At 44.4% G+C, this 27,361-nt stretch overlaps 1 protein-coding gene across 1 annotated transcript; it reads right to left on the reverse strand.

The window, feature by feature from the left end:
- Window positions 1-20,473: 20,473 nt before the first annotated feature.
- Window positions 20,474-23,525, reverse strand: LOC111949345 (frizzled-9-like). Its single transcript, XM_023966440.2, has one exon. The coding sequence runs from the start codon at window positions 23,021-23,023 to the stop codon at window positions 21,269-21,271; it is 1,755 nt and encodes a 584-aa protein (XP_023822208.1). The 5' UTR covers window positions 23,024-23,525; the 3' UTR covers window positions 20,474-21,268.
- Window positions 23,526-27,361: the final 3,836 nt, after the last annotated feature.

Consider the following 27,361-nt stretch of genomic DNA (forward strand, 5'->3'; position numbering starts at 1 on the left):
GTGGGGAGAGGGGCTGCTATGGAGTAGTTAAGGAAGTGACAGCTCCTCAGTTTCTAGTTGGAGACTCAAGAATGGTTAACCATACAGGGAATTATCCAGACAAAAGGTCATTTTGTACTCATCATTGATACTATATCCAAATTGTTTGAGTGTACAACCAGTACACATTATTTGACCTCTGTCCCAGTGCTTATGAGGACCACTGTTGATATGCTTCAAGTATTCTGTATCTGGTATGGCTCATCATGGCTTCTGTTTATATTCAAGACGGGTTGTCCAACCTCCCTAAATCCTTTGGGATGTGTCAGTGGATCTGAAACTCCCTTACAAAGGTTAGCTCGTTCCTCTGTCCTCATCCAGTGCACTGCGTTTCAGCCATGGAATACCTTCAGCCATATTCACTCTAATCTCGGGAAACCCCAGACCTAGGGCAACCCGTCTGTCTAGAGAGACTATACTCTGTCTGGTCAGGCCAGACCAATTGGTGTACACTTGAGTCTGCTCACTGGCGTGGGTGTGGGTCCACTCTACACCTCTTCTGAGCATCTTGGTATGATGACAAGTCCTGTGATTCCTCAGAAGAGCCAAACTGACCAAACTCAGATGGAATGTACTATACCTGAAGACACTAGTTTTTTTTTGTAAATTAGCCAAGATGAAACTTTGAAAAGAAGTGTATGCTCAGACAGACGGCATGCTCATTTCTAAACCCAGTGTCTTCTACAGACCTCTTCCAGCAATGAGAGGATGTAGCAAACAAACACTGTAGCTTACAGCTCTGTTACCTTTAGGTAGGTTGACCATGATGTGACCTGGGCAGGGAACATTTTTAGGCTCTAATATTATAGGCTATATAACTAGAATAGAGTCCAGAGTTTTCCCTGTGTTAGGTCACTCCAGGCCCTACCTGTAGAAAACATTTAGTCAGARTCAGCATAACATTCTAATGACCAGGTGTTTGCCCTGTAGGGATACTGTGTAGGTTGGGGTTTCACTCCACGGGGTGTTATTAAACTGATAATGGATGTCAACATGACCCCTTTTATAAAGTACAGTCAGAACAATGTTCTCCATCTGAAAGTGTGACTACACCATGTCATCGGGGCAAAAGGTAAAGCAAACTGTACCTCCTAAAGTATGGAAACACACTAGCAGGGCTTCAAGCTGCAGACATCAGGGAATCTAAAGTTTTACACAGCTTGTCATGTTCATTCGGGCACGCAATGGATAAAAAAWAATTAAATTACTTTTTGCAACAAAGTGAAACCTAGTGTTTCTTATTAGTCAAGAACAGGTAGTCTTTTCCTTTTTCAGTCTGTTTTCTTCCGTTTGGTGCCTAATGAACAATACCAAGGTTTAACGAGGCAGATATCACCATCGTCAAGCAAACACTCGCCACGTGCAGAGTCACCTTTGACCCAGCAAATATTGACCCACAACTTCTGTCCAAGGTCTTACTCAGTGCAGAGGGCATTTCGCAGCAGCAAACAAACATATTTCATAGGTGAATCCACAGGGGATTTTGTGAGTATGTTTGTGTGTATGTCATGTGGCTGTGGTGTGGGTACCAATCTTCATATAAGGGCTGGTGATGAAACGTTTTCTCTGGAACAAAGTCAACAGACAAGAAAAATCCTGACAGCCTGACTATGCAGACTGAAGGCAGACTGAGCCACAGAACCATACAGAGGGACAAAAATGACCTGAAAACGACTGACAGAACAAACTCCCAAGACCTCTATCAGCAACATCAATGCACCCAATTAAATCCCCTTCTCCCTTTCAATGCGAGCTCAGATGATTACTAATGCATTATTCACGAAACAGCCCTCTACTCCAAACTCCTTTACCCCAAATTTCTCGACAGAAGTGCATCCTCCTCTCCTTTGATGATAAAAAAACTGAGTTTAAAAAAAACTCCAGCATGCAGAAATAGAGAAGTTCTGAGGCTGAGATTCCTCCTGGGGAAAGACGGGGAGATCATCCCGATGGGAGTCTGCTCTCTGCGCTCCTCCCTCCTTCCTTCCCTCATCCCAGATTAGTTCAAACTCACCCAGCATTTACATCACTGATTTATGCACTGCTGCGACTGGATCTGGAAATAGACAATTTTATTTGTATGCTTCGTAACAACAGGTGTAGACGAACAGTGAAATACTTATTTACGGGCACTTCCCAACAATGCAGAGAGAAAGAAAATAGAGAAATAATAGAAAAGTAAAACACATAACACAAATATTAATACACAATGAGTAACAATAACTTGGCTATATACACAGGGTACCAGTACCGAGTCGATGTGCAGGGGTACGAGGTAGTTGAGGTAGATATGTACATATAACTAGGAATAAAGTGACAGATAATTAACAGCCTACATCAGATCAGACAGACTTGGACTGCTTACTGGCTGAATRCATTTTGCTTTCTATTTGAGAGGTTGAGCGGAGTGTTCAAGTGATCCACTCCTGACCTGGAGGTGCTGTGGTGTTTACTGGTTTTACATGTTACATCCTGGCACTTTGATCATTTGGCGAGGCTTTTCAGCCATGTTACATGTTACAGCTGTTGCATTGGCAGGATTAGAATAGCAGTTCAGGTTGCTATTGAAAGACTGTCTAACGTGTGAAAACAAATGACAGTCATTTCAGTACCGTTTTTAGACTAGTATCTTCACTTGTCAAAGGGTTCCTGTTCTACAACTTTTTCCCTGTGTTTCACTCATATGACAGTACGCGTGTCATGAGAAGCACATCTAGTCTTCAACATAGTCTTCATCTTACTTGTCTGCTGATTTAGTTCCTGAGTTAAACTAATCTTGAGTTAAGTACCCCCAGCCATTTCACCTATTTGGTCTGTGAATCAACTAATCCTGGATGATTAGTTGAACAGTTGAATCAGATATGTTGGTGGTACTCAAGTAGATCAAAGTGGAATGGCTTGAGGAGGTTTGGGACACATTGCTTTAGCCCAACACACTGCCTCTTCCCCCTGCCAATTTCCCAGGCGGTGTTTCATGGGCAAAGAAAACCAGAGAATTCAATAACCCCGTTTATACCTGGTGCTAACATGGGTCGTTGATCCAGATCTAGTCTACATTCTAATTGTACCCACATTTCCAGAAATGTGTCTACACATGGTATTAAAATGTTTCTGTTATCCTGTCCACTGTGTCTGCATTGTCACCAGATTTCCTGGTCCCTTCCTTTGTGTAAATTATTTCACAGCTATTCTTTCAGAATAATATTTATTGTAAGACACATTTTGATGTAATTAGTCAATGGTGCCACCTGTCAATTATTTTAGAGTTCGGAATAATGATGATTTACTGGTTTCTCTGTCCAGATCGGTCTACACTTGTAACATATCCAGACACAATGTGTGTCTGACTACCTCCGGAGGTGGACATGATTACAATCAGATCACAATGTGTCTTTTGATTGTCTACACCTGTCTAAAATTGTGGGCACAATCACAATATTGAAAAGATCAGGACAAAGGACGCAAGTTAGAACCAGGTATAAACGGGGCTATTGAGACAGTTCTTTAGGCAGTTCAGAAATATTGGCTCCAATTTTTCCTATCATCAATTAAGCCTGTTCTCCGGCCAGGGGTGTTGACTTAGGCTGATCACTGCACATTAGACTGCTCAGCACTAAGAGGAACCAGCTGGCTGCCAATAGGCCACAGTCAGTCACACACACACTAGACATTTGTTGTACTGCAAATMAAGGAATGCTCAACCACCCCAAACCTAAAGAAAAAACAGTTATTTCATGAGAGTTATTCTTTATGTTAAGATGAACATGGTTCTCCATTGTGGCGTGTTGAACATTACATGCCAGCTCGATGTAGAACTGAAATCAACTGCCAGCCAATATAGGCTTTGGAAACAGTGAGGTGGTTGGTCGGTGATGATTTTGATGGCTAGTGATGTTTTTTTTCAGGTCTAGCTGCAGCTAAGTTCGATACCACAGTCTTCATTTTCTCTGTCGTCACACTTCATCATGACTTTCCTTGTTCTGGTAATAATACATTTCCTGTGTAGTTGGTCTGCTCTGCATCTGTTCTTGTTTACAGGCCAGAGAAGAGCCTCATTAAGGCTGACACACCGCTGGGCGGATGTGTCCAGAAAGTACCTATTAGTGTCTCCAGACTGCAGGCCAGAGCCACACTGGGCCAGGTGCTCATCAACACCGGTTGGCCTCTAGCTCTATTACACCATGCCAGGCCCTTCAGCACCAACAGGGAACATGGCCAGTATTGTTGTCCAGCTGCAGGGTGTCAGGGATAGGGCTGCATTTCTCTTGTTAGGTCAAGTGTGTGTGTGTGTGTGTGTGTGTGTGTGTGTGTGTGTGTGTGTGTGTGTGTTGTGTGTGTGTGTGTGTGTGTGTGTGTGTGTGTGTGTGTGTTGGTAGGAGAGAGACATTTCAGAGTGATACCTGAGAAAGAGGGCACTCTGAGACAAAGCCTCAGTGAAGCCTGTGAGAGGAATTCCACAAGTGTTTTCAGTTTGAAGTGTCACAAATAGTTCCTTGGGAGGGAAACAGAGGGGAGACAGAAGGGAAGGAGGATTAGCAGTACCCCCTGCACTCTCATGAACTGCGGTCCTGCTCACACACACACACAGTGTAACCGACAGCACTATCTAACACTCACACAGTGTGTGACACGCAACACAACCAAACACTCTTCCAGGCGCTCTGCTGCTAAAACAAACGGCCACGAGGAGCCCGGGAACAGCAGAGGTGGAAGTGATCCTCATGATTTACTCTTAACACAGGGGCCCCCCAGGGGTGTGTCCTCAGCCTCTGTCGTTCACCCACGACTGAGTGACTTTTCAAAACACCAACTCCATCAAGTTTGCTGGCGACACCTACGGTTGTAGGCTGATAACCAACAACAACGTGTCAGCCTATATGTAACGGATGTGAAATGGCTATCTAATTAGCGGTGGTGCGTGCTAATAGCCTTTCAATCGGTGACGTCACTTGCTTCTTGAGACCTTGAAGTAGTGGTTCCCCTTGCTCTGCAAGGGCCGCGGCCTTTGTCAAGGGCGCACAACAGTGTCTCTACTTCCTAAGGCGGCTGATGAAATTCAGCATGCCACCCCGCGTCCTCCAAATGCTACTGCTGCACCATCGAGAGCATCCTGACCGGTTGCATCACGGCCTGGTACGGGAAATGCTCCGTCCACGACCCCAAGGCCCTCCAGCGGGTGGTGAAGACAGCCCAGTACATCACTGGGACCGTACTCCCACCCATCCAGGACATCTACTGGAAACACTGCCTGAGGGAGGCCCGCAGCATCATTGAGGACCCCTCACACCCCAGCCACGAGCTGTTCACTCCCTTACCGTCGGGCAGGCGGTATCAGAGCATGATGTCTGATAACAACAAGCTCAGAGACAGTTTCTATCTACAAGCCATCAGACTGCTGAACACTTCAACTGGACTGACCACCTGCTCTGATCCTCCGCAACTTAGCACACATGCACTCACTCATGCACACACCCACACAGACAAACACACACACACACATATACATTCATGCTATACACACATCACAACTGCTGCTACCAGACTCATATTATGATTGCTAAATACTGCACAATTTAAACACATTGCCCCCCAACCCCCCTTCCACAAAACACGTGTTAATATTGGATTTTAAATTGGACCGTCTTTATTATACTGATGCTAAAATGTTTATTTCATTCTACTGAGTCATTTACTTCATTCGTATTCCTATCTTTTATTATTTATTATTGTTGTTGCATTGTCGAGAAGGAACCTGCACGTAAGCAGGTTCCACAAGAGTTATATACCATGTACGTCCCGTACATACAACTAATACAACTTGAAACTTGAAGTGAGGGGAGGGGAGGCTGAGGCCTGGGGTGTTTACACAGAGTGGCTAGAGAGAGAGCGGGAAATGCCACAGGAACATAATCCCCATGTTTGCCTTACCCTCGTTAATCCGACAAACGACACAGCGAGCAGATTGCCTTACAGAGAAAGCTGGCACTTCGATATTTATCTTCACTAAGGCAAACATCTGGCCTGCCGGGTCCACTTTCTCTGTGAGGAAGGAATGAGGGGGTAGTGGGGTGGCGATCCACTCGGCCAATTTATTTTGGGTGTTAAGTTTTCATTCAAAGTGAAAGTGATGCCGGGCAGTGAGACTGGGTCTTTGTTCCCCCCTGGGTCCCATTTGTGTGGAGGGACAGAGGGGCATGAGGAGAAGGAAGTTTGTGTGTGTACGTCTGTGTGCCGTGAGGAACGGGGGAGGGGGTATTACACGGAAGGTGCTGATGGTGTGAAACTTCTCTCCTTGTTGTTTGTTTTCATTATCGGTCAGGCGAGGCGGGACATCTTGGGTCACAGACCAGGCACAATAACGTCTCTCGTGCTAAATAGGAATTATAGCCCTCCCATTCTAACCTCATCCTCCATAGGTTTGATCTGTAACTGAACATTTTACTAGAGATATCTTCACAAGAGTGAGACCTGTATTAGTATTACTAATGTACCCTATTTCACTTCTTGTCCCCTATTTCACTGCTTTTCCAGATCAAATGAATCACAGGATTAAAATAACTTTTAAAAAWWWTTGTATTTAGTAAGCGAAGGTAGCTTTTGTTTGTATTTAGTAAGCGAAGGTAGCTGTACAGTACAGCAGGTGTTTATTGTACTCTAGTCAGAGGTGTTTGAATCACCTGTGTCCCCTGTGATCACCTGGCCAACGTGGCCCTATTGACAGATGAAGAGTGTGTGAGAGTGAACAGTCCCTCTGTGTTACCTGGCTCAGTGAATGGTCTGAGAAGATGATCTTACCTGGCCATGTCACCTTTGCGTCAGCGACTCAGTTCAGACGGCGAACGTATCGTGTGTTACCTGGCCATGCTAATGGCGTGAGAGGATGTTAATTGGCCAAGAGGCGCCATCCTAGCCCCCGCTGACGTCAGAGCCAGGAGACGTGGCATAAAGCCTACATAAAGCCTAGACCTCCAGACGCGGTGGGTCCAGAGAACCAGAGTGTCTGCCCGCTGTCTGGCTACCTCCCCTGGACAGGGCTCCTGTCGCCTGGCTGCGGAGGGCCACTCAACCGGGGTGGATATTCTTTCCTGCACATCTGCTGTGCATTAGCCAGAGCTCCGCCATTCAAAGGGTCCTTTATGGAGCCGTCAGCAGCCCCTCTGACTGTTCTATGAAAACACACACACACACTAGAAGGGTTGCTCACACCTCTTGAAAAACCCTCCTTTTTCTTTTACAGGAATCTGACCTCCTGCAGGACACAACAGCTGCAGCCCTTTTTTTTWATGAATCACCCGTGTTTAGTTCTGCTGTGTAGGAGGTGGGAGTCCAGGGGTGGTTAATACTCAGTTYCACGCCTTAATGGTTTTCTTTCTGATTGAAGTCTTCTATCTGCCGAGAGCACACTCAGGATTAGTTTAAGGAGAGGTTTTGGGCTAAAAGATGTAGGCCTATATAGGGTGTTTAATGGTATAGAACAGAGAACATAATGCAGAGCATGTCTAGTGGAACAGCTATACTCCACTGGTTGGTTTGATTGGTACAGGGGGGTGACGCTCAGCCCCCCTCCCCTTTGGCCCTCCTTCTTTCCACCTGGGTTGTGCTTAATTAAGTAGGCCCCCCACCTCTCCAGTCCCCATTCTGCCCTCCCTGTGTTGGGGGTTTGGGGTTGGAGTGATTGGGGGGTTGGTATTGTTGTGGTGGGGGAGGTCTCTCTCCTTACACCCCTCTATAAAGCTACCAGCCGCTTCCTAATGGGCAGAGAACACAATAGGCCTTCCAGGGCTTAGTGGGGCAAAATCACTCCTCTGTTGTGTGGTGGTGGTGTGTGTGTGTGTGTGTGTGTGTGTGTGTGTGTGTGTGTTGTGTGTGTGTGTGTGTGTGTTGTGTGTGGTGTGTGTGGTGTGTGTGTGTGTGGTGTGTGTGTGTGTGGTTTGTGTGTTGTGTGTGTGATCCACCACCCTTCAGTACGTCACTCAGTTCATTCATCTGTCACTATATCGCAATGCATTGTTTCTTTCTGGTTTGTTAGCGACACTGCTGAGTCACGCGTGCAAGGTAATTTAACCTTTTTAACCAGGTTAGGCAAATTGAGAACACGTTCGTCATTTACAATTGCGACCTGGCCAGTAAAGAAGCAAGCAGTTCGACACATAACAACACACATATGTAACAAGTGGAGTAAAAAAACATATAGTCCAATGATACAGTGAAAAAAAAAATAAGTCTATATACAATGTGAGCAAGTGAGGTGAGATAAGGAGGTGAGAGGCAACAAAATATATGTATAAATAAATAAATATAAAAAGGCCATGGTGGCGAAGTAAAACAACACAGCAAGTAAATAAAAACTAAAAAAAACACTATGGAATGGTTGGTTTGCAGTGGAAGAAAAGCGCAAAGTAGAGACAGAATAATGGGGTGCATGGAGCAAAATAAATAAAAATAAATACAGTAGGTAAAGAGGTAGTTTGTTTGGGCTAAGTATTAGATGGGCTATGTACAGGTGCAGTAATCTATGAGCTGCTCTGACAGCTGGTGCTTATAAAGCTAGTGAGGAGAAAGTGTTTCCAGTGTCAGAGATTTTTGTAGTTCGTTCCAGTCATTGGCAGCAGAGAACGTGAAGGAAGAGGCAGGCCAAAAGGAAGAATGGGTTTTTGGGGGTGACCAGAGAGGATAAAACCTGCTGGAGGCGCGTTGCTACAGGTAGGTGTTGCTATGGTGACACCAGCAGGCTGAGTAAGGGGGGACTTTACCTAGCAGGGTCTTGTTAGATGACCTGGAACCAGTGGGTTTGGCGACGAGTATGAAGACGGAGGGCCAGCCAACGAGAGTGTACAGGTCGCAGTGGTGGGTAGTATATTGGGGCTTTGGTGACAAAACCGAATGCCACTGTGATAGACTGCATCCAATTTATTGAGTAGTATGGGTTTGAGGGGCACTATTGTGTAAATGACATCACGAAGCGGAGGATTGGATAGATGGTCAGTTTATACAAGGGTATGTTTGGCAGCCATGAGTGAAGGATGCTTGTTGCGGAATAGGAAGCCAATTCTAGATTTAACTTTGGATTGGAGATGTTTGATGTGAGTCTGGAAGGAGAGTTACAGGCTAACCAGACACCTAGGTATTTGTAGTTGTCAACATATTCTAGTCAGAGCCGTCCAGAGTAGTGATGTTGGACAGGCGGGCAGGTGCAGGCAGCGATCGGTTGAAGAGCATGCATTTAGTTTTACTTGTATTAAGAGCAATTGGAGGCCACGGAAGGAGAGTTGTATGGCATTGAAGCTCGCCTGGAGGGTTGTTAACACGGTGTCAAAGAAGGGCCAGAAGTATACAGAAATAGTGTCGTCTGCGTAGAGGTGGATCAGAGAATCACCAGCAGCAAGAGCGACATCATTGAGTGATACAGAGAAGAGAGTCGGTCCAAGAATTGAACCCTGTGGCACCCCCATGAGACTGCCAGAGGCCCGGACAACAGACCCTCCGATTTGACAACTGAACTCGATCAGAGAAGTAGTTGTGTAACCAGGCGAGGCAATCATTAGAGAAACCAAGGCTGTCGAGTCTGCCGATGAGGATGTGGTGATTGACAGAGTCAAAAGCCTTGGCCAGGTCATGATATACGGCTGCACAGTATTGTTTCCTATCGATGGCGGTTAAGATATCGTTTATGACCTTGAGCGTGGCTGAGGTGCACCCATCGACCTAGCTGGAAACCAGATTGCATAGCGGAGAAGGTATGGTGGGATTCGAAATGGTCGGTAATCTGTTTGTTGACTTGGCTTTCGAAGACCTTAGAAAGGCAGGGTAGGATAGATATAGGTCTGTAGCTGTTAGGGTCAAGAGTGTCCCCCCCTTTGAAGAGGGGGATAACCGCAGCTGCTTTCCATCTTTGGAATCTCAGACGACACGAAAGAGAGGTTGAAAAGGCTAGTAATAGGGTGGCAACATTTCAGCAGATAGTTTTAGAAAGAAAGGGTCCAGATTATCTAGCCCGGCTGATTTGTAAGGGTCCAGATTTTGCAGCTCTTTTAGAACATCAGCTGACTGTATTTGGGAGAAAGAGAAATGGGGAAGGCTTGGGCGAGTAGCAGAGGGGAGGGCAGTGCTGTTGTCCGGGGTAGGGGTAGCCAGGTGGAAAGCATGGCCAGCCGTAGAAAAATGCTTATTGAAATTCTCAATTATAGTGGATTTGTCGGTGGTGACAGTGTTTCCTATCTTCAGAGCAGTTGGAAGCTGGGAGGAGGTGTTCTTATTCTCCATGGACTTTACAGTGTCCCAGAACTTTTTTGAATTTGTGTTGCAGGAAGCAAATTTCTGCTTGAAAAAGCTAGCCTTGGCTTTTCTAACTGCCTGTGTATACTGGTTTCTAGCTTCCCTGAAAAGTTGCATATCACGGGGGCTGTTCGATGCTAATGCAGAACGCCATAGGATGTTTTCTCTGTTGGTTAAGGGCAGTCAGGTCAGTAGAGAACCAAGGGCTATATCTGTTCCTGGTTCTAAATTTCTTGAATGGCATGCTTATTCAAGATGGTGAGGAGGCATTTAAAAAAATGTCCAGGCATCCTCTACTGCAGGGATGAGATCAATATCCTTCCAGGATCCCTCGGCCAGGTCGATTAGAAAGGCCTGCTCGCTGAAGTGTTTCAGGGAGCGTTTGACAGTGTATGAGTGGAGGTCGTTTGACCGCTGACCCATTAGGATCAGGCAATGAGGCAGTGATCGCTGAGATCTGGTTGAAACAGCAGAGGTGTATTTGGAGGGCAGTTTGTTAGAGATATCTATGAGGGTACCCGTGTTTACGGAATTGGGGGTACCTGGTAGGTTCATTGATAATTTGTGTGAGATTGAGGGCATCAAAGCTTAGATTGTAGGGTGGCTGGGGTGTTAAGCATGTTAAAATTTAGGTCGCCTAGCAGCACGAGCTCTGAAGATAGATGGGGGCAATCAGTTCACATATAGTGTCCAGAGCACAGCTGGGGGCAGAGGGTGGTCTATAGCAGGCGGCAACGGTGAGAGACTTGTTTTTAGAGAGGTGGATTTTTAAAAGTAGAAGTTCAAATTGTTTGGGAACAGACTGGATAGTAAAACAGAACTCTGCAGGCAATCTTTGCAATAGATTGCAACACCGCCCCCTTTGGCCGTTCTATCTTTCTGAAAATCTTGTAGTTGGGGATGAAAAATGTCAGAATTTTTGGTGGTCTTTCTAAGCCAGGATTCAGACACGGCTAAAACACCAGGTTGGCAGAGTGTGCTAAAGCAGTGAACAAAACAAACTTAGGGAGGAGGCTTCTAATGTTAACATGCATGAAGCCAAGGCTATACGGTTACAGAAGTCATCAAAGAGAGCGCCTGGGGAATAGGAGTGGAGCTAGGTACTGCAGGGCCTGGATTCACCTCTACATCACCAGAGAGACAGAGAGGTAGGAGTGATAAGGGTACGGCTAAAAGCTATGAGAATTGTCGTCTAGAACTTTAGAGCAAGAGTAAAAGGAAGTTTCTGGGGGCGATAAATAGCTTAAAGGTAATGTACAGACAAAGGTATGGTAGATGTGAATACAGTGGAGGTAAACCTAGTTGAGTGATGATGAGAGAGATATTGTCTCTAGAAACATCATTGAAACCAGGTGATGTCATCGCATATGTGGGTGGTGGAACTGTGAGGTTGGATATGGTATAGTGAGCAGGGCTAGAGGCTCTACAGTGAAATAAGCCAATAAACACTAACCAGAACAGCAATGGACAAGGCATATTTACATTAAGGAGAGGCATGCTTAATCGAGTGATCAATAAGGTCCAGTGAGTAGAGTTGGTTGGGTCCACGGCGATCCAGACAGCTGGCCGGGTAGATGGCTATCGGTAGCGAGATAGCATAGTATGGAAGTCTATTTGTAGATACCTTCGTGCGTTTCCGTCGGTAGGTTAGTGGGGTTCCGTGTGGTAGAGGGGATCAATCCAAATTGGGCAAAAAAAAAAAAAAATAATATATAATAATAATTGTCCGATATACTTATTCAGATAGCAGCCGGTAAGACAGCTAACGGTTAGTGGGCCCCAGATGAGCGTTCAGGTAACGTCGGGACGGAGGTGCCAGTTGGATACTCTCCTCGGGCAGATAACGTCGGCAGTCAGTCGTGAAGGCCCGGCGGGGCTCCGTATCTGCAGCACAACAAACAAAAAAAAAAACGGGTCCGGATAGGTGACTGTACCCAGGAATGGCTGATGGAACTCCTCAGCTGGCTAGCTCCGGAATGATTTGAGTTTGCTCCGGGATCGACGTACACAATAGTCACACGTTTGCAGCTAGCTAGCTGCAAATGTCCAGAGCCTCGGCTGAAATCCGGGGAAACTGAGAGAAAAAAAAGTCCCGAATGCTCCGGTCCGAGTCGCGTTGCACAAAAGTGCCGGTAGATTATCGAGCTAAAGGAATAGCTGATGACCACAAAACGTGGGCAGTCTGAGACACCAACGTAGCAGCCAGAGTCCGACTTAAATTTTCTGGGCAGCTACAGATTAGCTTCTGGCTAGCTATCGGATAGCTTCTGGTTAGCTTTCTGGCTAGCTTCTGAATTAGCCCCTGGCTAGCTTCCACGGTGGATTTTCAGATTTGAGGTAAATAATACTTTTTTGTAATMGGTGAAGCGGGTTGCAGGAAAGCTTTTGCAGGAAAGCTTTTGTAGTTGAGTTCTTGGATAATAAAATATATAAAAGATATGCGAAGAAAGGTGTAAATATATATATATACAGGACACGACAATACGAAACAGAAATGACGTCTGAACTGCTAAGCCATCTTAGCCAATAATGTTTATTTATTTTACCCATATTTTACCAGGTAAGTTGACTGAGAACACATTCTCATTTACAGCAACGACCTGGGGAATAGTTACAGGGGAGAGGAGATGAATCAGCCAATTGTAAACTGGGGATGATTAGGTGGCCATGATGGTACAGTATGGTACAGAATTTAGCCAGGACACCGGGGTTAACACCCCTACGATAAGTGCCATGGGATCTTTAGTGACCACAGAGAGTCAGGACACCCGTTTAACGTCCTATCCAAAACAAAAGACAGCACCCTACTCAGGGCAATGTCCCCAATCACTGCCCTGGGGAATAAAACAACAACAATTTCACCAGAGGAAAGGGTGCCTCCTACTGGCCCTCCAAGACCACTTCCAGCAGCATCTGGTCTCCCATCCAGGACCAACCCTGCTTAGCTTCAAAAGCAAGCCAGCAGTGGGATGCAGGGTGGTATGCTGCTGACCTAAGTTATCAGGTAGTTTTTCTGGTGGTACTGAAAAGGCTCTGACTGAAATAATGTTCCTTGGAGTGCATAAATATGAAACAGCACTCAGAGATAAAAAAAAATCTAATCAAAGTGTGGAGTGAAGTGTGGAGTGAATTCAAAGGCAGAGGAACTTGGAAGATTTTACCCTGGGGAGAGGAGGAAGGCTGTGCTGGGCTGGCTTTCTAAGAGGAACACAGACCCGTGTGGGGAGCTTTTGATGGCTGAGCGTGACATGAGTATATTTTGGGACAGGGTAACAGTGTGACAGCCACACTCGCCAGCCAACAGAGATGCAAGCAGCTCTCATCCTCTTCACCCACCTCACACACCTGCCAGCCTCACACACCTGCCATTTTGAAACGATGTGTCATGTTGTTTCCTGGGATTAGGAGGTAAGGGTCTGTTAGTGTGACAGACAGGGTTGTGTTCTCGCATTTGAAAGTAATGGGGACAAACAGAGAGAGGTGTAAAGTGCAGGCAGACATACGAAGCAGGGTAGTGGAGAGAGGCATGCAGGGTGAAGACAGACTCACATCCTAGCCTTTACACTTCCCTTCTCCTTTCAGTGTTTCTATAAAGCAGGTCGTAATGCAGCATGGGTTTGTGTTCTTTGTTGCTGTTGTTGATTTTGTTGTCTTTTGTAGTTTCTACTCTCTTTATCTCCTCTCAAAAGAGACTCTATAGTACTGGCGATTAAAGGGGTGCTGCCTAGCAACCGATTCAAAATGGCAGCTACCAAAGGGGTGCTCTCTCTCTCTCAAATGCCTGACCTACATAATCCCAAGCCTCTGATCGATGGCGCAACACGACAACACAATGAAAGGGGCAACATTATTCTTTAACCCTCAAACAAATGCTTGCCATTGCTAGCCTCCACCCAGAGTCACTGCACCCCGGGTCATATCAAAGGATGAGTTTAAATCTAAAAAGAGGATGAGTATAAGCAACACTGAAATTAAATAAACATGAAATTAAATCAATGTATCTGAGAAGAAGGCAAAGCCGATTATGATCCCGGCGATGCTGTTAGCTTATTAGCGCCTACACAGCAAGAGAGGCGGAACCTCCCTTTGTTCTCTAACTCATCCACCAGTCCAGAGGCAGGAGAAAAAGGGATGAGATGCGTTTAGAGTTCTGTCTGATTTACTGATCACAGATTTTTTTTTTTAAATATGAAATTCCAACTAATTACAATAATGGAGTTGTCTGTTCCAAATCCAACTGAACTGCTATCTGTGGTAAATGTTCCTGTAAGCTCTTTGTACTGATCCGGTAAGGATCAGTACAAAGAGCTTACAGGAAGAGAGCTTACAATTTCTCATATTGACACCAAATGTGATTGTACCATTGGTATGCATGTCTCAAGTGTTGATGGTTGGGATGACAGGGATGAGGATCAGAGATGACGGTTGAGACTGAGGCTTCTTGTAATGTGAAGATATCAGGGCTTTCAGATGTGAAAAGGCACATGATATGATACATCACTGGCAAGCCAGCAAATAACAGAGATAAAGACATTACATTATGAGTTATGATTGTTCATACCTATCGTGTAGTTGGACAAACAACATCATGTTTTAAAGACATAGATGGTTTGGGTAACCATCTGTTATAACAGAGATATTAGCTCTGTGTCACAACAATATTCATTTCAATATCCTTTATTTAACTAGGCAAGTCAGTTAAGAACACATTTTTATTTACGATGATGGCCTAGCCCAGCCAAACCCTAACGATGCTGGGTCAATTGTGCACCGTCCGATGGGACTCCCAATCACGGCCAGTTGTGATACAGCCTAGAATCGAACCAGGGTCTGTAGTGATGCCTCTAGCACTGAGATGCAGAGCCTTGGACCGCTGCGCCACTCAGGAGCCCCATCATTGCTGCTTACTAAATAGCTCATGATTGTCTGAAATGTTTATGAAATTCCAAGGCATTGAAAAATATACAGCAGATAATGAATGCTCTAAATCTTTGGGTTTTCCTCGGATTTAATTTAATTTACATGGTAAATATTATCGCAATTTTCAGCAATGGACCTTTCTCTCAAATTCTGCTCTTTTTTCAACCCAGGCTATAATAAGGTTATTCTTTCACACTAGTCTCTTTATCAGAAGTTTAGGCTTGGTTTTTGTTGGTTGTATGTACTGTATATCTGAAAATGTTTATGTTTTTGTATGTGTATTAAATAGTTATAACTGTGTGTGTGCTGGTTAGTGAATGTGTGTGTGTGCTGGTAAGAGAGAGCCAGAGAGACGGTGTTGAACTGGCAGCCCAGTGGGAGGCCAGTAGTGAAGGGTCTGAGCTGTGTGAACTCTGCTGCTGCTCTCAGACAGGGAGCCCAGTAGGAGGCCGGTAGTGAAGGGTCTGAGCTGTGTGAACTCTGCTGCTGCTCTCAGACTGAAGCATTTTCATGGAAAGCATCTCTTTGGGGCCTGCAGGTTTTCAATGCACTCATTTACACATCAAAACCGCCCAGGAAAGGGATAGTACTGAGAGGGAGTGGGGGAGGGCAGAGGAGGGACAGCAGCAGGGTAATGAAGGATGCTTTCTCCCCCGCACCCCCCGAGGGGTAGGCAGGTTTAGGGCCAGGAGGGAGGGGCCTCAGTGCCATAACGATCACCTCTCTAATCAGACGCATGACCAGACAGCCGGATTTCTATTCACACCGACCGCCCAGACAATCACATAGACAATGTCAGCTCAGTAGTCCCTTAACTTTTAATAAACCCACCTCGAAAATAAATCCAATTCACCCAGCCTAAACAGTTAATGTAATACTCCACTGTGTGATAAATCAACCTCCTCCCACACAAAAACAAACCAGATACAGACTCCTATGTCATGCTTCTCCAGTCTGAGTCAATACACTGTAGGGATCCGGAGAGAGTAGCTAGAGACAAAGACAAGATAAAGTATGTTGAAGTCCCCTCTAGCTTTTTCAGATAGGTGCAGAGACAGACAGACACTGAGTCCATTCTGTCTCACAGACTGTAGTTAGAGAAGGATACCTCCTCAAGGTTAACCCCCTGAGCCTTGTGGTTGAAAAAAACAGTGCCTTGGCCAAGCAAAATCTTTCGACCAAAACCAAGATTACTCACTCTTGAAATTGAGCATTTCTGTTAAAAAAAGGGTGTGGGGATTCTTTCCATGGTCGTGCTGATTGGCTGGCACAGGTTCTAGAGGGCTGACCTCAGGAGTGTGTGTGAAGGGCAGGTGTTACCAGAGGTGTGTGTTTTTCTCTATATATGAAGTAGAGTTCGAAGCAGTCGGCACGTCGGATGATTTTTTACCTGATTCCTCGGATGAATCTTGAATTTTTCATCAACTGACTTTCTACCACCTGGTTTGTATTTAAATTCAGCTTTACACTGTTGGCCACAGGTATGGTGCCCCACAGGACACACAGCCCAAACAAACTCTGTTTTAGCTATTCTGGGCCCAGCCCCATACTCCCTTCCCCCTCCCTTCCATCTACATAGAAGTTCAGTAGTGTTGTGAGTCTGAACAAGTTTTTCCTCTGGAGATAGAACAGAACAGCTAGAAAATTCCCAAACTACTGGCACTAAAATATACAGACAGCATTCAATCCTGGAACAAGCCCCATTGAACAAGGTTTATAAACAACAAAGTTTGCAAAAGCTCCCTGTTACTGCAATCACTGTATGTTGTCTTTGGGGATTCGTTTTCTCTGTCCAGCCACAAAAATAAATCAAGTTCCTCCATATTTCCTTACTCAACCCTTGTCCTCCGCACACTGCAGTTCCTCTCTAATCACAGAAAACACAGGTGGGACTGGCTTTCTTAGATGTTTTTAAGAGCAAGTGTTTCACCTCACTGGGTCATGTCACAGAGCGTAAACCAGAGTGGAAGCCAGCAGCTCGTTCAACCGTACGCGAACAGATGCATGTGGATTTAACTCCAGTTACTGTGTCCCAGCGACATGTTCCAAAGAAAACTCACACTCACTTTTAATAGTTAAATGTGGTTGGCAATGTCAGACTTCAGCTCTCTCTGCTAAGCAATGGACAATGTCTATAATGGCCAAGCAAGGAAAACACAGAGGTTAACCCCCATCTCCCTCCTTACATTTGCGAACACACACACACACACACACACATAACACCACACACACACACACACACCACACACAACACCACACACACACACACACACACACACACACACACACACACCACACACACACACACACACACACATACCACACACACACACACACACACACACACACACACACACACACACACACACACACACACACACACACACACACACTAATACATTACAATATATACCACTCTGATCTGCAACGATTGTGATGAGTAAATTCCTTTAGTTTTGACATGCCACAATCTTCTGAATTTGAATGCAGTTGTTAAGTTTTTATAATCTTGAAGTTGATGGTATCTAACAAAGGTTAAATGAAAACCCCAAAACAACACAACCGTCTACAAAGCTTGACAAAATCTAAARGTTAAAGTGAGCAGCAGTCTGATGATGTAAATGTAACTCCTGATCCTCACATCTTTCCATGCCATCACCCCATATGTTGCCTGACACAGAACACAATTACACAAACATAATAAACAATTACATTTACTGTCAAACACCATACATCCCAGCAAGCCTTACAGTGAAAAAGCTGGTCTCTTATATTCGTGTGTGCTTATAATTGACATTGACACCCTAATTGTGTGTGTGTAATCTATAGGCCTACTGAACAGTTGCTGCCAGAATAAGGCTTTGATGTCCCAAATTCAGAGACAAAACCATGCAACCAATGACCAATATGTAGGATGTAGTATGAAATTTGTGAAACTTTTTGGTCAAATACAAATCTTCTGCCCAATTTAGATCTAAAGTGCTGGACGAGTGCTGAGATCTAGTTGGCCTACTTCAAATTCCTCCTCCTGGATCAAAGTGTCGTGTATTTGCATGGGGATCAAACAGAGCGGAGTAGACTGAGAGGGCACAATAGTGGTTCGGGGAAAGGATTAGCAAACCCATTAATTAAATATATTTTTCTGTGAACAGCTCCCGCATTTTAAAGGGGTACTTCGGGATTTTTTGCAATGAAGCCCTGTATCTAATTCCCCAGAGTAAAATTAACTCTTGGATACGCCTACCATTTGTATGTCTCTGCCTGCAGTTTGAAGGAAGTTTCTAACAAGCGTTAGCACACACGCAATGGCTGGATGTCTATGGTAACTGCTAGCATGCTAGTAGATACCATAGACTTCCAGTCATTGCGCTAACGCTAGTTAGCATTGGCTCACAAAACTGCCTCAAATGTCCTTCATACTGGATGCCGAGACATAATGGTATCTATGAGTTCATCTGACTCTAGGGAAGTAGATAAAGGGCTTCATTGCCAAAATCCCGAAGTATCCTTTTAAAGATGATGACCCGAACYTTGAGACTACTTACCATGGATTGTCACTCTATTCATCTCCAATTCTCTTTGCGGAATAGTGTGTCGATGTTGCTTCCAGGATGTAGCCTAAAGTATACGCAGCCCATGCAGTTGGCGAGCGATTCTCACTGTAGAAAATTGCGCCAAAGCAAGAGAGGTAATTAAGGACCAAATGGTCGACAGGAAAATAAATAACAAATGTTGGCCTTATTGTCCTGTGATCAATGTATTCAAAGAGGATACAACATTGTAGTGAGAAGAGATGGGTGTATTAGGCTACAAAAGTAAGGAATATAAACTGTTGTATTTATCCTTATATTGTATATTAAGAAAAATGCTCCAAAGGATTACAGTTGATTTTTGCATGTTGACATTACCATAGGAATCAGGCCACCTTTAATTTGCAAAATAATGAACCCTACTACAGTCTACTTCACCCAAAATAGAATGAACCCTACTACAGTCTACTTCACCCAAAAGAGAATGAACCCTACTACAGTCTACTTCACCTAAAAGAGAATGAACCCTACTACAGTCTACTTCACCAAAAGAGAATGAAACCCTACTACAGTCTACTTCACCTAAAAGAGAATGAACCCTACTACAGTCTACTTCACCCAAAGAGAATGACCCTACTACAGTCTACTTCACCAAAAGAGAATGAACCCTACTACAGTCTACTTCACCCAAAAGAGAATGAACCCTACTACAGTCTACTTCACCCAAAGAGAATGAACCCTACTACAGTCTACTTCACCTAAAAGAGAATGAACCCTACTACAGTCTACTTCACCCAAAAGAGAATGAACCCTACTACAGTCTACTTCACCTAAAAGAGAATGAACCCTACTACAGTCTACTTCACCCAAAAGAGAATGAACCCTACTACAGTCTACTTCACCTAAAAAGAATGAACCTACTACAGTCTACTCACCAAAGAGAATGAACCCTACTACAGTCTACTTCACCCAAAAGAGAAGAACCCTACTACAGTCTACTCACCCAAAGAGAATGAACCCTACTACAGTCTACTTCACCAAAAGAGAATGAACCTACTACAGTCTATTCACCCAAAGAGAATGAACCCTACTACGTCTACTTCACCTAAAAGAGAATGAACCCTACTACAGTCTACTTCACCCAAAAGAGAATGAACCCTACTACAGTCTACTTCACCTAAAAGAGAATGAACCCTACTACAGTCTACTTCACCCAAAAGAGAATGAACCCTTACTACAGTCTACTTCGCCTAAAAGAGAATGAACCCTACTACAGTCTACTTCACCCAAAAGAGAATGAACCCTACTACAGTCTACTTCACCTAAAAAAGAATGAACCCTACTACAGTCTACTTCACCCAAAGAGAATGAACCCTACTACAGTCTACTTCACCCAAAAGAGAAGGAACCCTACTACAGTCTACTTCACCCAAAAGAGAATGAACCCTACTACAGTCTACTTCACCTAAAAGAGAATGAACCCTACTACAGTCTATTTCACCCAAAAGAGAATGAACCCTACTACAGTCTACTTCACCTAAAAGAGAATGAACTCTACTACAGTCTACTACACCCAAAAGAGAATGAACCCTACTACAGTCTACTTCACTTAAAAGAGAATGAACCCTACAACAGTCTAGCACATCTGATTTATTCTGGTCGTCCTGGGATAATGAAATGAACAAATCATGAATATCTATAGGCATAGATAATCTAACAAAGTTCTCATTTTGTGAGAATTTTATTTATTTATTTATTATAGAACCAAATTATTATCAAAGAGAACGTAAGATGCAATACGTTTTGCAATGCATTTCCCTCTCAAGTCTCCACTAAATATAATTTCCTCAATCAATATAATGAAGCGAAGCCATATTGAAACATATATAGTATTCACACTGAACTTAATAATAGTAAATAAACCATGACCAAGAACATACAATTAAAAGGCAGTTTGAAAATGTATACCACATGTTATTATTCTTAAGAACTTGATAAGAGGCACTTTATTTTCCTTGATTCTCAAGAGTTTAATCTTTAGCCTAATAGATGCATGTTCACTCCAATCAAACTTGTGAGAAAACAAAGTAAACTTCAAATAAATATATATACAATAAATAGACTGTTTAACATTTAAACATATTTATGAAGTTATTTATACCCAGTTCAGGGGACAACAATGCCTCTCCTTTAAAATGTCCATGCAAGCCCTTTTCTGCATTGCAGTTGAGCATCTCTGTGTAATACAGTCCACAGATCTGGTGTGTCTATAGAGAGCAATACTGAAATGCATCAATACTGAAATAAGGAAAGCTGTGTCTACTTCCATACTGTAGCCTGTGCTTTCTCCCTATGCACAGAAAAGCAGCAATTGACAGTTGAATTATAACTTCTCTCATTCCTCTCAATCTTATTCCATATACAACAATGTCACCCCAGTAGCTCCATGCGTTTAGACAGAGCATTGAATGAACTGCATACTGGTAATGTACTGTCTGTCAGTGTCAGACATGTGTGGGGCTGTCTGAGTAAGGGTCTGTCTTGGCCATGTGGAGCACCACGGCAGGGGCTTTGTAATGACAGTGTGTGCTGCTGCAGCTCACGCTGCCACAGGGCTTCCTGCTAGTCCTGTCTGATGCCAGCTTCCTGCTGCACAGGCCCTGCCAGGTCTGCAGGGTCTTGGAGCTCCACACCCACACACCACTGGTGATGCCCACCACCAYAGACATGAAGATCTTCAGCATGAACACCACCACYGTGGGCACCGACGCKTCCAYGGAGCAGTCCTCGTTCCGGCGCCCGGGGAACGACACGCACTTGKCCTCRAGKCCRKTGAACTTCCAGTAGTCCATGTTYAGCCTCTCGTAGAWGTAGCAYATYATGACGCAGGTGGCGGGCACCGTGTACAGGATGGAGTAGATGCCGATTTTCACCATCAGCTTCTCCAGCTTCTCCGTGTTGGTGCCTTCGGTTTTCATCACCTTGCGGATGTGGAAGAGCGCCACAAAGCCGGTGAGGACGAAGGACGTGCCAATGACCAGGTAGCAGGACAGAGGGATGAGCACAAAGCCGGTGAGCGCTCCAGAGTCCATGCTGCCCACGTAGCACAGACCCGTCAGCTCATCCCCTGCTACCTTCCTCATGGTGAGGATGATGATGGTCTTCAGAGCCGGGATGCCCCACGCGGCCATGTGGAAGTAGTTGCTGTGGGACTCAATGGCCTCGTGGCCCCACTTCTTACCAGCGGCCAGGAACCAGGTGAGGGTAAGGATGACCCACCAGATGGACGAGGCCATACCGAAGTAGTAGAGGATGAGGAAGACGATGGTGCAGCCTGTGGACTCCAGCCCCTCCTGGATGATGTAAAGCTCGCCATTCTCCCGGTCGCAGGCGATGTTCTCGGCCCCGGCCACCGAGCGGATAATGAAGGCCACAGAGTAGATGTTGTAGCACATGGAGAGGAAGATGATGGGCCGTTCAGGGTACTGGAAGCGGTGGGGGTCCAGGAGGAAGGTGAGAACGGTGAAGGACGTGGAGACGAAACAGAGCGTTGACCACACCGTCATCCAGATGAAGGCAAAGTCCTTGTCCCTTCTGGACCAGAACACGTCCACTGCCGAGGAGCAGCGGGGGGCACACGACTGGCTCTTCTCCACGTACTGGAACTTCTCTGGGTTCTCGCAGGACCCCAGACTGCCCGTGGAGCGCCCGTTACCGCTACCCGGTTGCCTTGGCCGAGGGGGAACAGGAAGCATGCCCTCTCCCTTCTTGATCTCTGTCTTGGTGTCATTCTCTGGAGCCTCCATGCACAGCGCGTTGGGGTCGTTCCTGGTCGGGAGCTTGGAGCAATCCAGCGAGTCAGGCCATGCATAYTGGAACTTCTCCATAATGGGTGAGCACTTCTGCCTGGCCTGCTCACACATGGGCCTGCAGGCTGGGATGGAGGTAGACACTTTATCAGTGCACATGGGGGTGTAGAGAGAGCAGAGGAAGAAACGAAGGTGCACATCACAGCCATACTCCACTAGAGGTGCAAACTCATTCAGCTTGATGGCAGCCTCCTTTTGGTTGTCATGGTCCATAAAATTGGGCATTCTGGTCATGTTGTAGCCAATGCCCTGGCACATGGGGATTACTATGGGTTCGCATTTGGCTGGTCTGCCTCGTTCCAGGTCGTAGGTTCCTAGCTCCACACTGTAGCCAGCAACCACCAACTGACACCAGAGAGAAATCAGTATCTTCAAAGGAGACCCCTCCATGCTTCTTTTCAGTCATATGTTTAGTGTAAGAACAAGTTGTATTTGTTCAGACCAAAAATGTAAATTCATGCGGATATGTCCATATTATTTTACCATTGTAAGCACAGCCGCCAAAACAAGCGTTGTAAATCCGTTGTTACAAATGCATTTCCTGCTGCTATACAACGCAAATGCAGGTCAAATTTATCAAAAATAATTCCAGTAGGTACACATTACTCTATTATATAAAAAAATAAAAATAAAGCTTCCACGGTATTAGATGTTTAAATGTCCTTAGAAGGTAAGACTCGGCAGAGACGGCAGAGTTCAATCTAGAAAATTAAGTTTGCAATGCAATGAGAAAATAACGCTGGTGAGCTCAAATAACGTTCATTAGAGAACGTGTTAATCCTGGACTTCTTAGTTTTGAATTTTTAAAGCTAAATCCGTGCAGCTGTTTGCAGCAGTACATATATTTCACTCTACCTCAGACAACCGCTCTCCATCCATCGTTTGAGAACACTGAACTTTCTCTTCTATTTGCGGCTCTTACCCAATGCGAGGGTGGGCACTTCCATGACGCGACGCTTCCATCTCGCACCGCCCACCACTGACCTGAGAAGCGTCTTTAAGCGCACGCACGACTATATTAAATCCACATTTCTTTATTTGGACATTTGAAAGTGGTGAGTGAGGTTTGGATAAACTTGAATCTTATCATTTAACCGAGTGATCATGACAATAGGCTATGGCCCATTCTGTCCAAATAGTTTATAAGGCATCTTATGATAGGCTACACATCTGCTTTTGCAATGGTTTAAGTGAGTAGTGAAATGGTCACTATTTATCATACAGTATCACAATGATGTATATTATGTTACGTGGCCAGTGTTTGTGCCTAGGAAAAAGACTATTGTTACCATCTAGTGGCTGAATGGTAGGCTACAATTGCCCCCTTGACATCTCAAAGAAGTGTTTGATCTTTTCATTCACTATGTGATATAGCTGACTCTACTCATGCACAAAATCCCATTGATGAGGCTATCTTAGGAAAGGCCAAAGAGTGACCAGAAAATATCAAAGAGACAGTATGATCCAACAGTTTATAATATGACAGTGACATACAGCCTAATAAATCATGGTCTTGGTAATTATATCAGACATGTTCAAAAACTAGGTGCACATTAGGCCCATGAACTAGGTGCACCTCCGACACATGATGCTAAATCTGTTTGAGCTTTCAAAGGTAAATTAAAGATATCTATAAAATGCATAAAATATTGAAATAGGCAGCTTCACCAACACTTGAGTTTATGAAAAGGTTTCCTGAAATCAGTCACAGATAACTGAAAGAGATCTCCCCAAGGAGTCATTTCAGATGTGGATTAATGTATTTTCATTGTTGGCCAATTGCAGCAGTGCTTATTCTGCATCAGAGGCAATGTCTAAGCCTGGATTGGCTTTGAACTCCTCTTACTGCAATAGAGAGAGAGTGACTTTAACTATTTGCTCATTGTTACAACACTGTATATAGCCATAATATGTCATTTGAAACGTCTCTATTCCTTTGGAACTTTTTGTGAGTGTAATGTTTACTGTTCATTTTTTGTTTATCTCACTTTTGTTTATTATCTATTTCACTTGAGAGAGAGAGAGAGAGAGAGAGAGAGAGAGAGAGAGCGAGAGAGAGAGAGAAGCTGTGAATGATCTGAGAGACAAAGCAAGAAGGGCCTTCTATGCCACCAAAAGGAACATACAATTTCACATACCAATTAGGATCTGGCTAAAGATACTTGAATCAGTTATAGAACCGATTGGCCTTTATGGTTGTGAGGTCTGGGGTCAGCTCACCAACCAAGAATTCACAAAATGGGACAAACAGCAAATTGAGACTCTGCATGCAGAATTCTGCAAAAATATCCTCTGTGTACAATGTAAAACATCAAATAATGCATGCAGAGCAGAATTAGGCCAATATCCGCTAATTATCAAAATCCATAGAAGAGACGTTAAATTCTACAACCACCTAAAAGGAAGCAATTCCCAAACCTTCCATAACAAAGCCATTACACACAGACAAATAAACCTGGAGAAGAGCCGGTCCTGGGGCTCTGTTCACAAACACAAACAGACCCCACAGTACCCCAGAACAGGAACACAATTAGGCCCAACCAAATCATGAGAAAACAAAAAGATAATTACTTGACACATTGGAAAGAATTTACAAACAGAGCAAACTAGAATGCTATTTGACCATAAACAGAGAGTACACAGTGGCAGAATACTGGACCAATGTGACTGACCCAAAATTAAGGAAATCTTTGACTATGTACAGACTCAGTGAGCATAGCCTTGCTATTGAGAAAGGCCACCGAAGACAGACCCGGCTCTCAAGATAAGACAGGCTATGTGCACACTGCCCACAAAATGAGGTGGAAACTGAGCTGCATTTCCTAACCTCCTGCCAAACGTATGACCATATTAGAGACACATATTTCCCTCAGATTACACAGACCCACAAATAATTTGAAAACAAATCCAATTTTGACAAACTACCATATACAGTGGGGAGAACAAGTATTTGATACACTGCCGATTTTGCAGGTTTTCCTACATACAAAGCATGTAGAGGTCTGTAATTATTATCATAGGTACACTTCAACTATGAGAGACGGAATCTAAAACAAAAATCCAGAAAATCACATTGTATGATTTTAAGTAATTAATTTGCATTTTATTGCATGACATAAGTATTTGATACATCAGAAAAGCAGAACTTAATTTTTGGTACAGAAACCTTTGTTTGCAATTACAGAGATCATACGTTTCCTGTAGTTCTTGACTAGGTTTGCACACACTGCAGCAGGGATTTTGGCCCACTCCCTACAGATCTTCTCCAGATCATTCAGGTTTCGGGGCTGTCGCTGGGCAATACGGACTTTCAGCTCCCTCCAAAGGTTTTCTATTGGGTTCAGGTCTGGAGCTGGCTAGGCACCTCCAGGACCTTGAGATGCTTCTTACGGAGCCACTCCTTAGTTGCCATGGCTGTGTGCTTCGTGTCGTTGTCATGCTGGAAGACCCAGCCACGACCATCTTCAATGCTCTTACTGAGGGAAGGAGGTTGTTGGCCAAGTCTCGCGATACATGGCCCATCCATCCTCCCCTCAATACGGTGCAGTCGTCCTGTCCCCTTTGCAGAAAAGCATCCCCAAAGAATGATGTTTCCCACTCCATGCTTCACGGTTGGGATGGTGTTCTTGGGGTTGTACTCATATTCTTCTTCCTCCAAACACGGCGAGTGGAGTTAGACCAAAAAGCTCTATTTTTGTCTCATCAGACCACATGACCTTCTCCCATTCCTCCTCGGATCATCCAGATGGTCATTGGCAACTTCAGACAGGCCTGGACATGCACTGGCTTAAGCAGGGGGACCTTGCGTGCGCTGCAGGATTTTAATCCATGACGGCGTAGTGTGTTACTAATGGTTTTCTTTGAGACTGTGGTCCCAGCTCTCTTCAGGTCATTGACCAGGTCCTGCCGTGTACTTCTGGGCTGATCCCTCACCTTCCTCATGATCATTGATGCCCCACGAGGTGAAATCTTGCATGGAGCCCCAGACCGAGGGTGATTGACCGTCATCTTGAACTTCTTCCATTTTCTAATAATTGCGCCAACAGTTGTTTCTCTTCTCACCAAGCTGCTTGCCTATTGTCCTGTAGCCCATCAGCCTTGTGCAGGTCTACAATTTTATCCCTGATGTCCTTACACAGCTCTCTGGTCTTGGCCATTGTGGAGAGGTTGGAATCTGTTTGATTGTGTGTGGACAGGTGGTCTTTTATACAGGTAACGAGTTCAAACAGGTGCAGTTAATACAGGTAATGAGTGGAGAACAAGGAGGGCTTCTTAAAGAAAACCTAACAGGTCTGTGAGAGCCGGAATTCTTACTGGTTGGTAGGTGATCAAATACTTATGTCATGCAATAAAATGCAAATTAATTATTTAAAAATCATACAATGTGATTTTCTGGATTTTTTGTTTAGATTCCGTCTCTCACAGTTGAAGTGTACCTATGATAAAAATTACAGACCTCTACATGCTTTGTAAGTAGGAAAACCTGCAAAAATCGGCAGTGTATCAAATACTTGTTCTCCCACTGTATATTTGGGTGAAATCTCATAGTGTGCCATCACAGCAGCAAGATTTGTGACCTGTTGCCACAAGAAAAAGGGCAACCAGTGAAGAACAAACACCCTTGTAAATACAACCTATATTTATGTTTATTTATTTTCCCTTTTGTCTTTTAACTATTTGCACATCATTACAACACTGTATATAGACATAATATGACATTTGAAATGT

This window comes from Salvelinus sp. IW2-2015, linkage group LG22 (assembly GCF_002910315.2).
Source record: "Salvelinus sp. IW2-2015 linkage group LG22, ASM291031v2, whole genome shotgun sequence".
NCBI lineage: Eukaryota > Metazoa > Chordata > Actinopteri > Salmoniformes > Salmonidae > Salvelinus > Salvelinus sp. IW2-2015.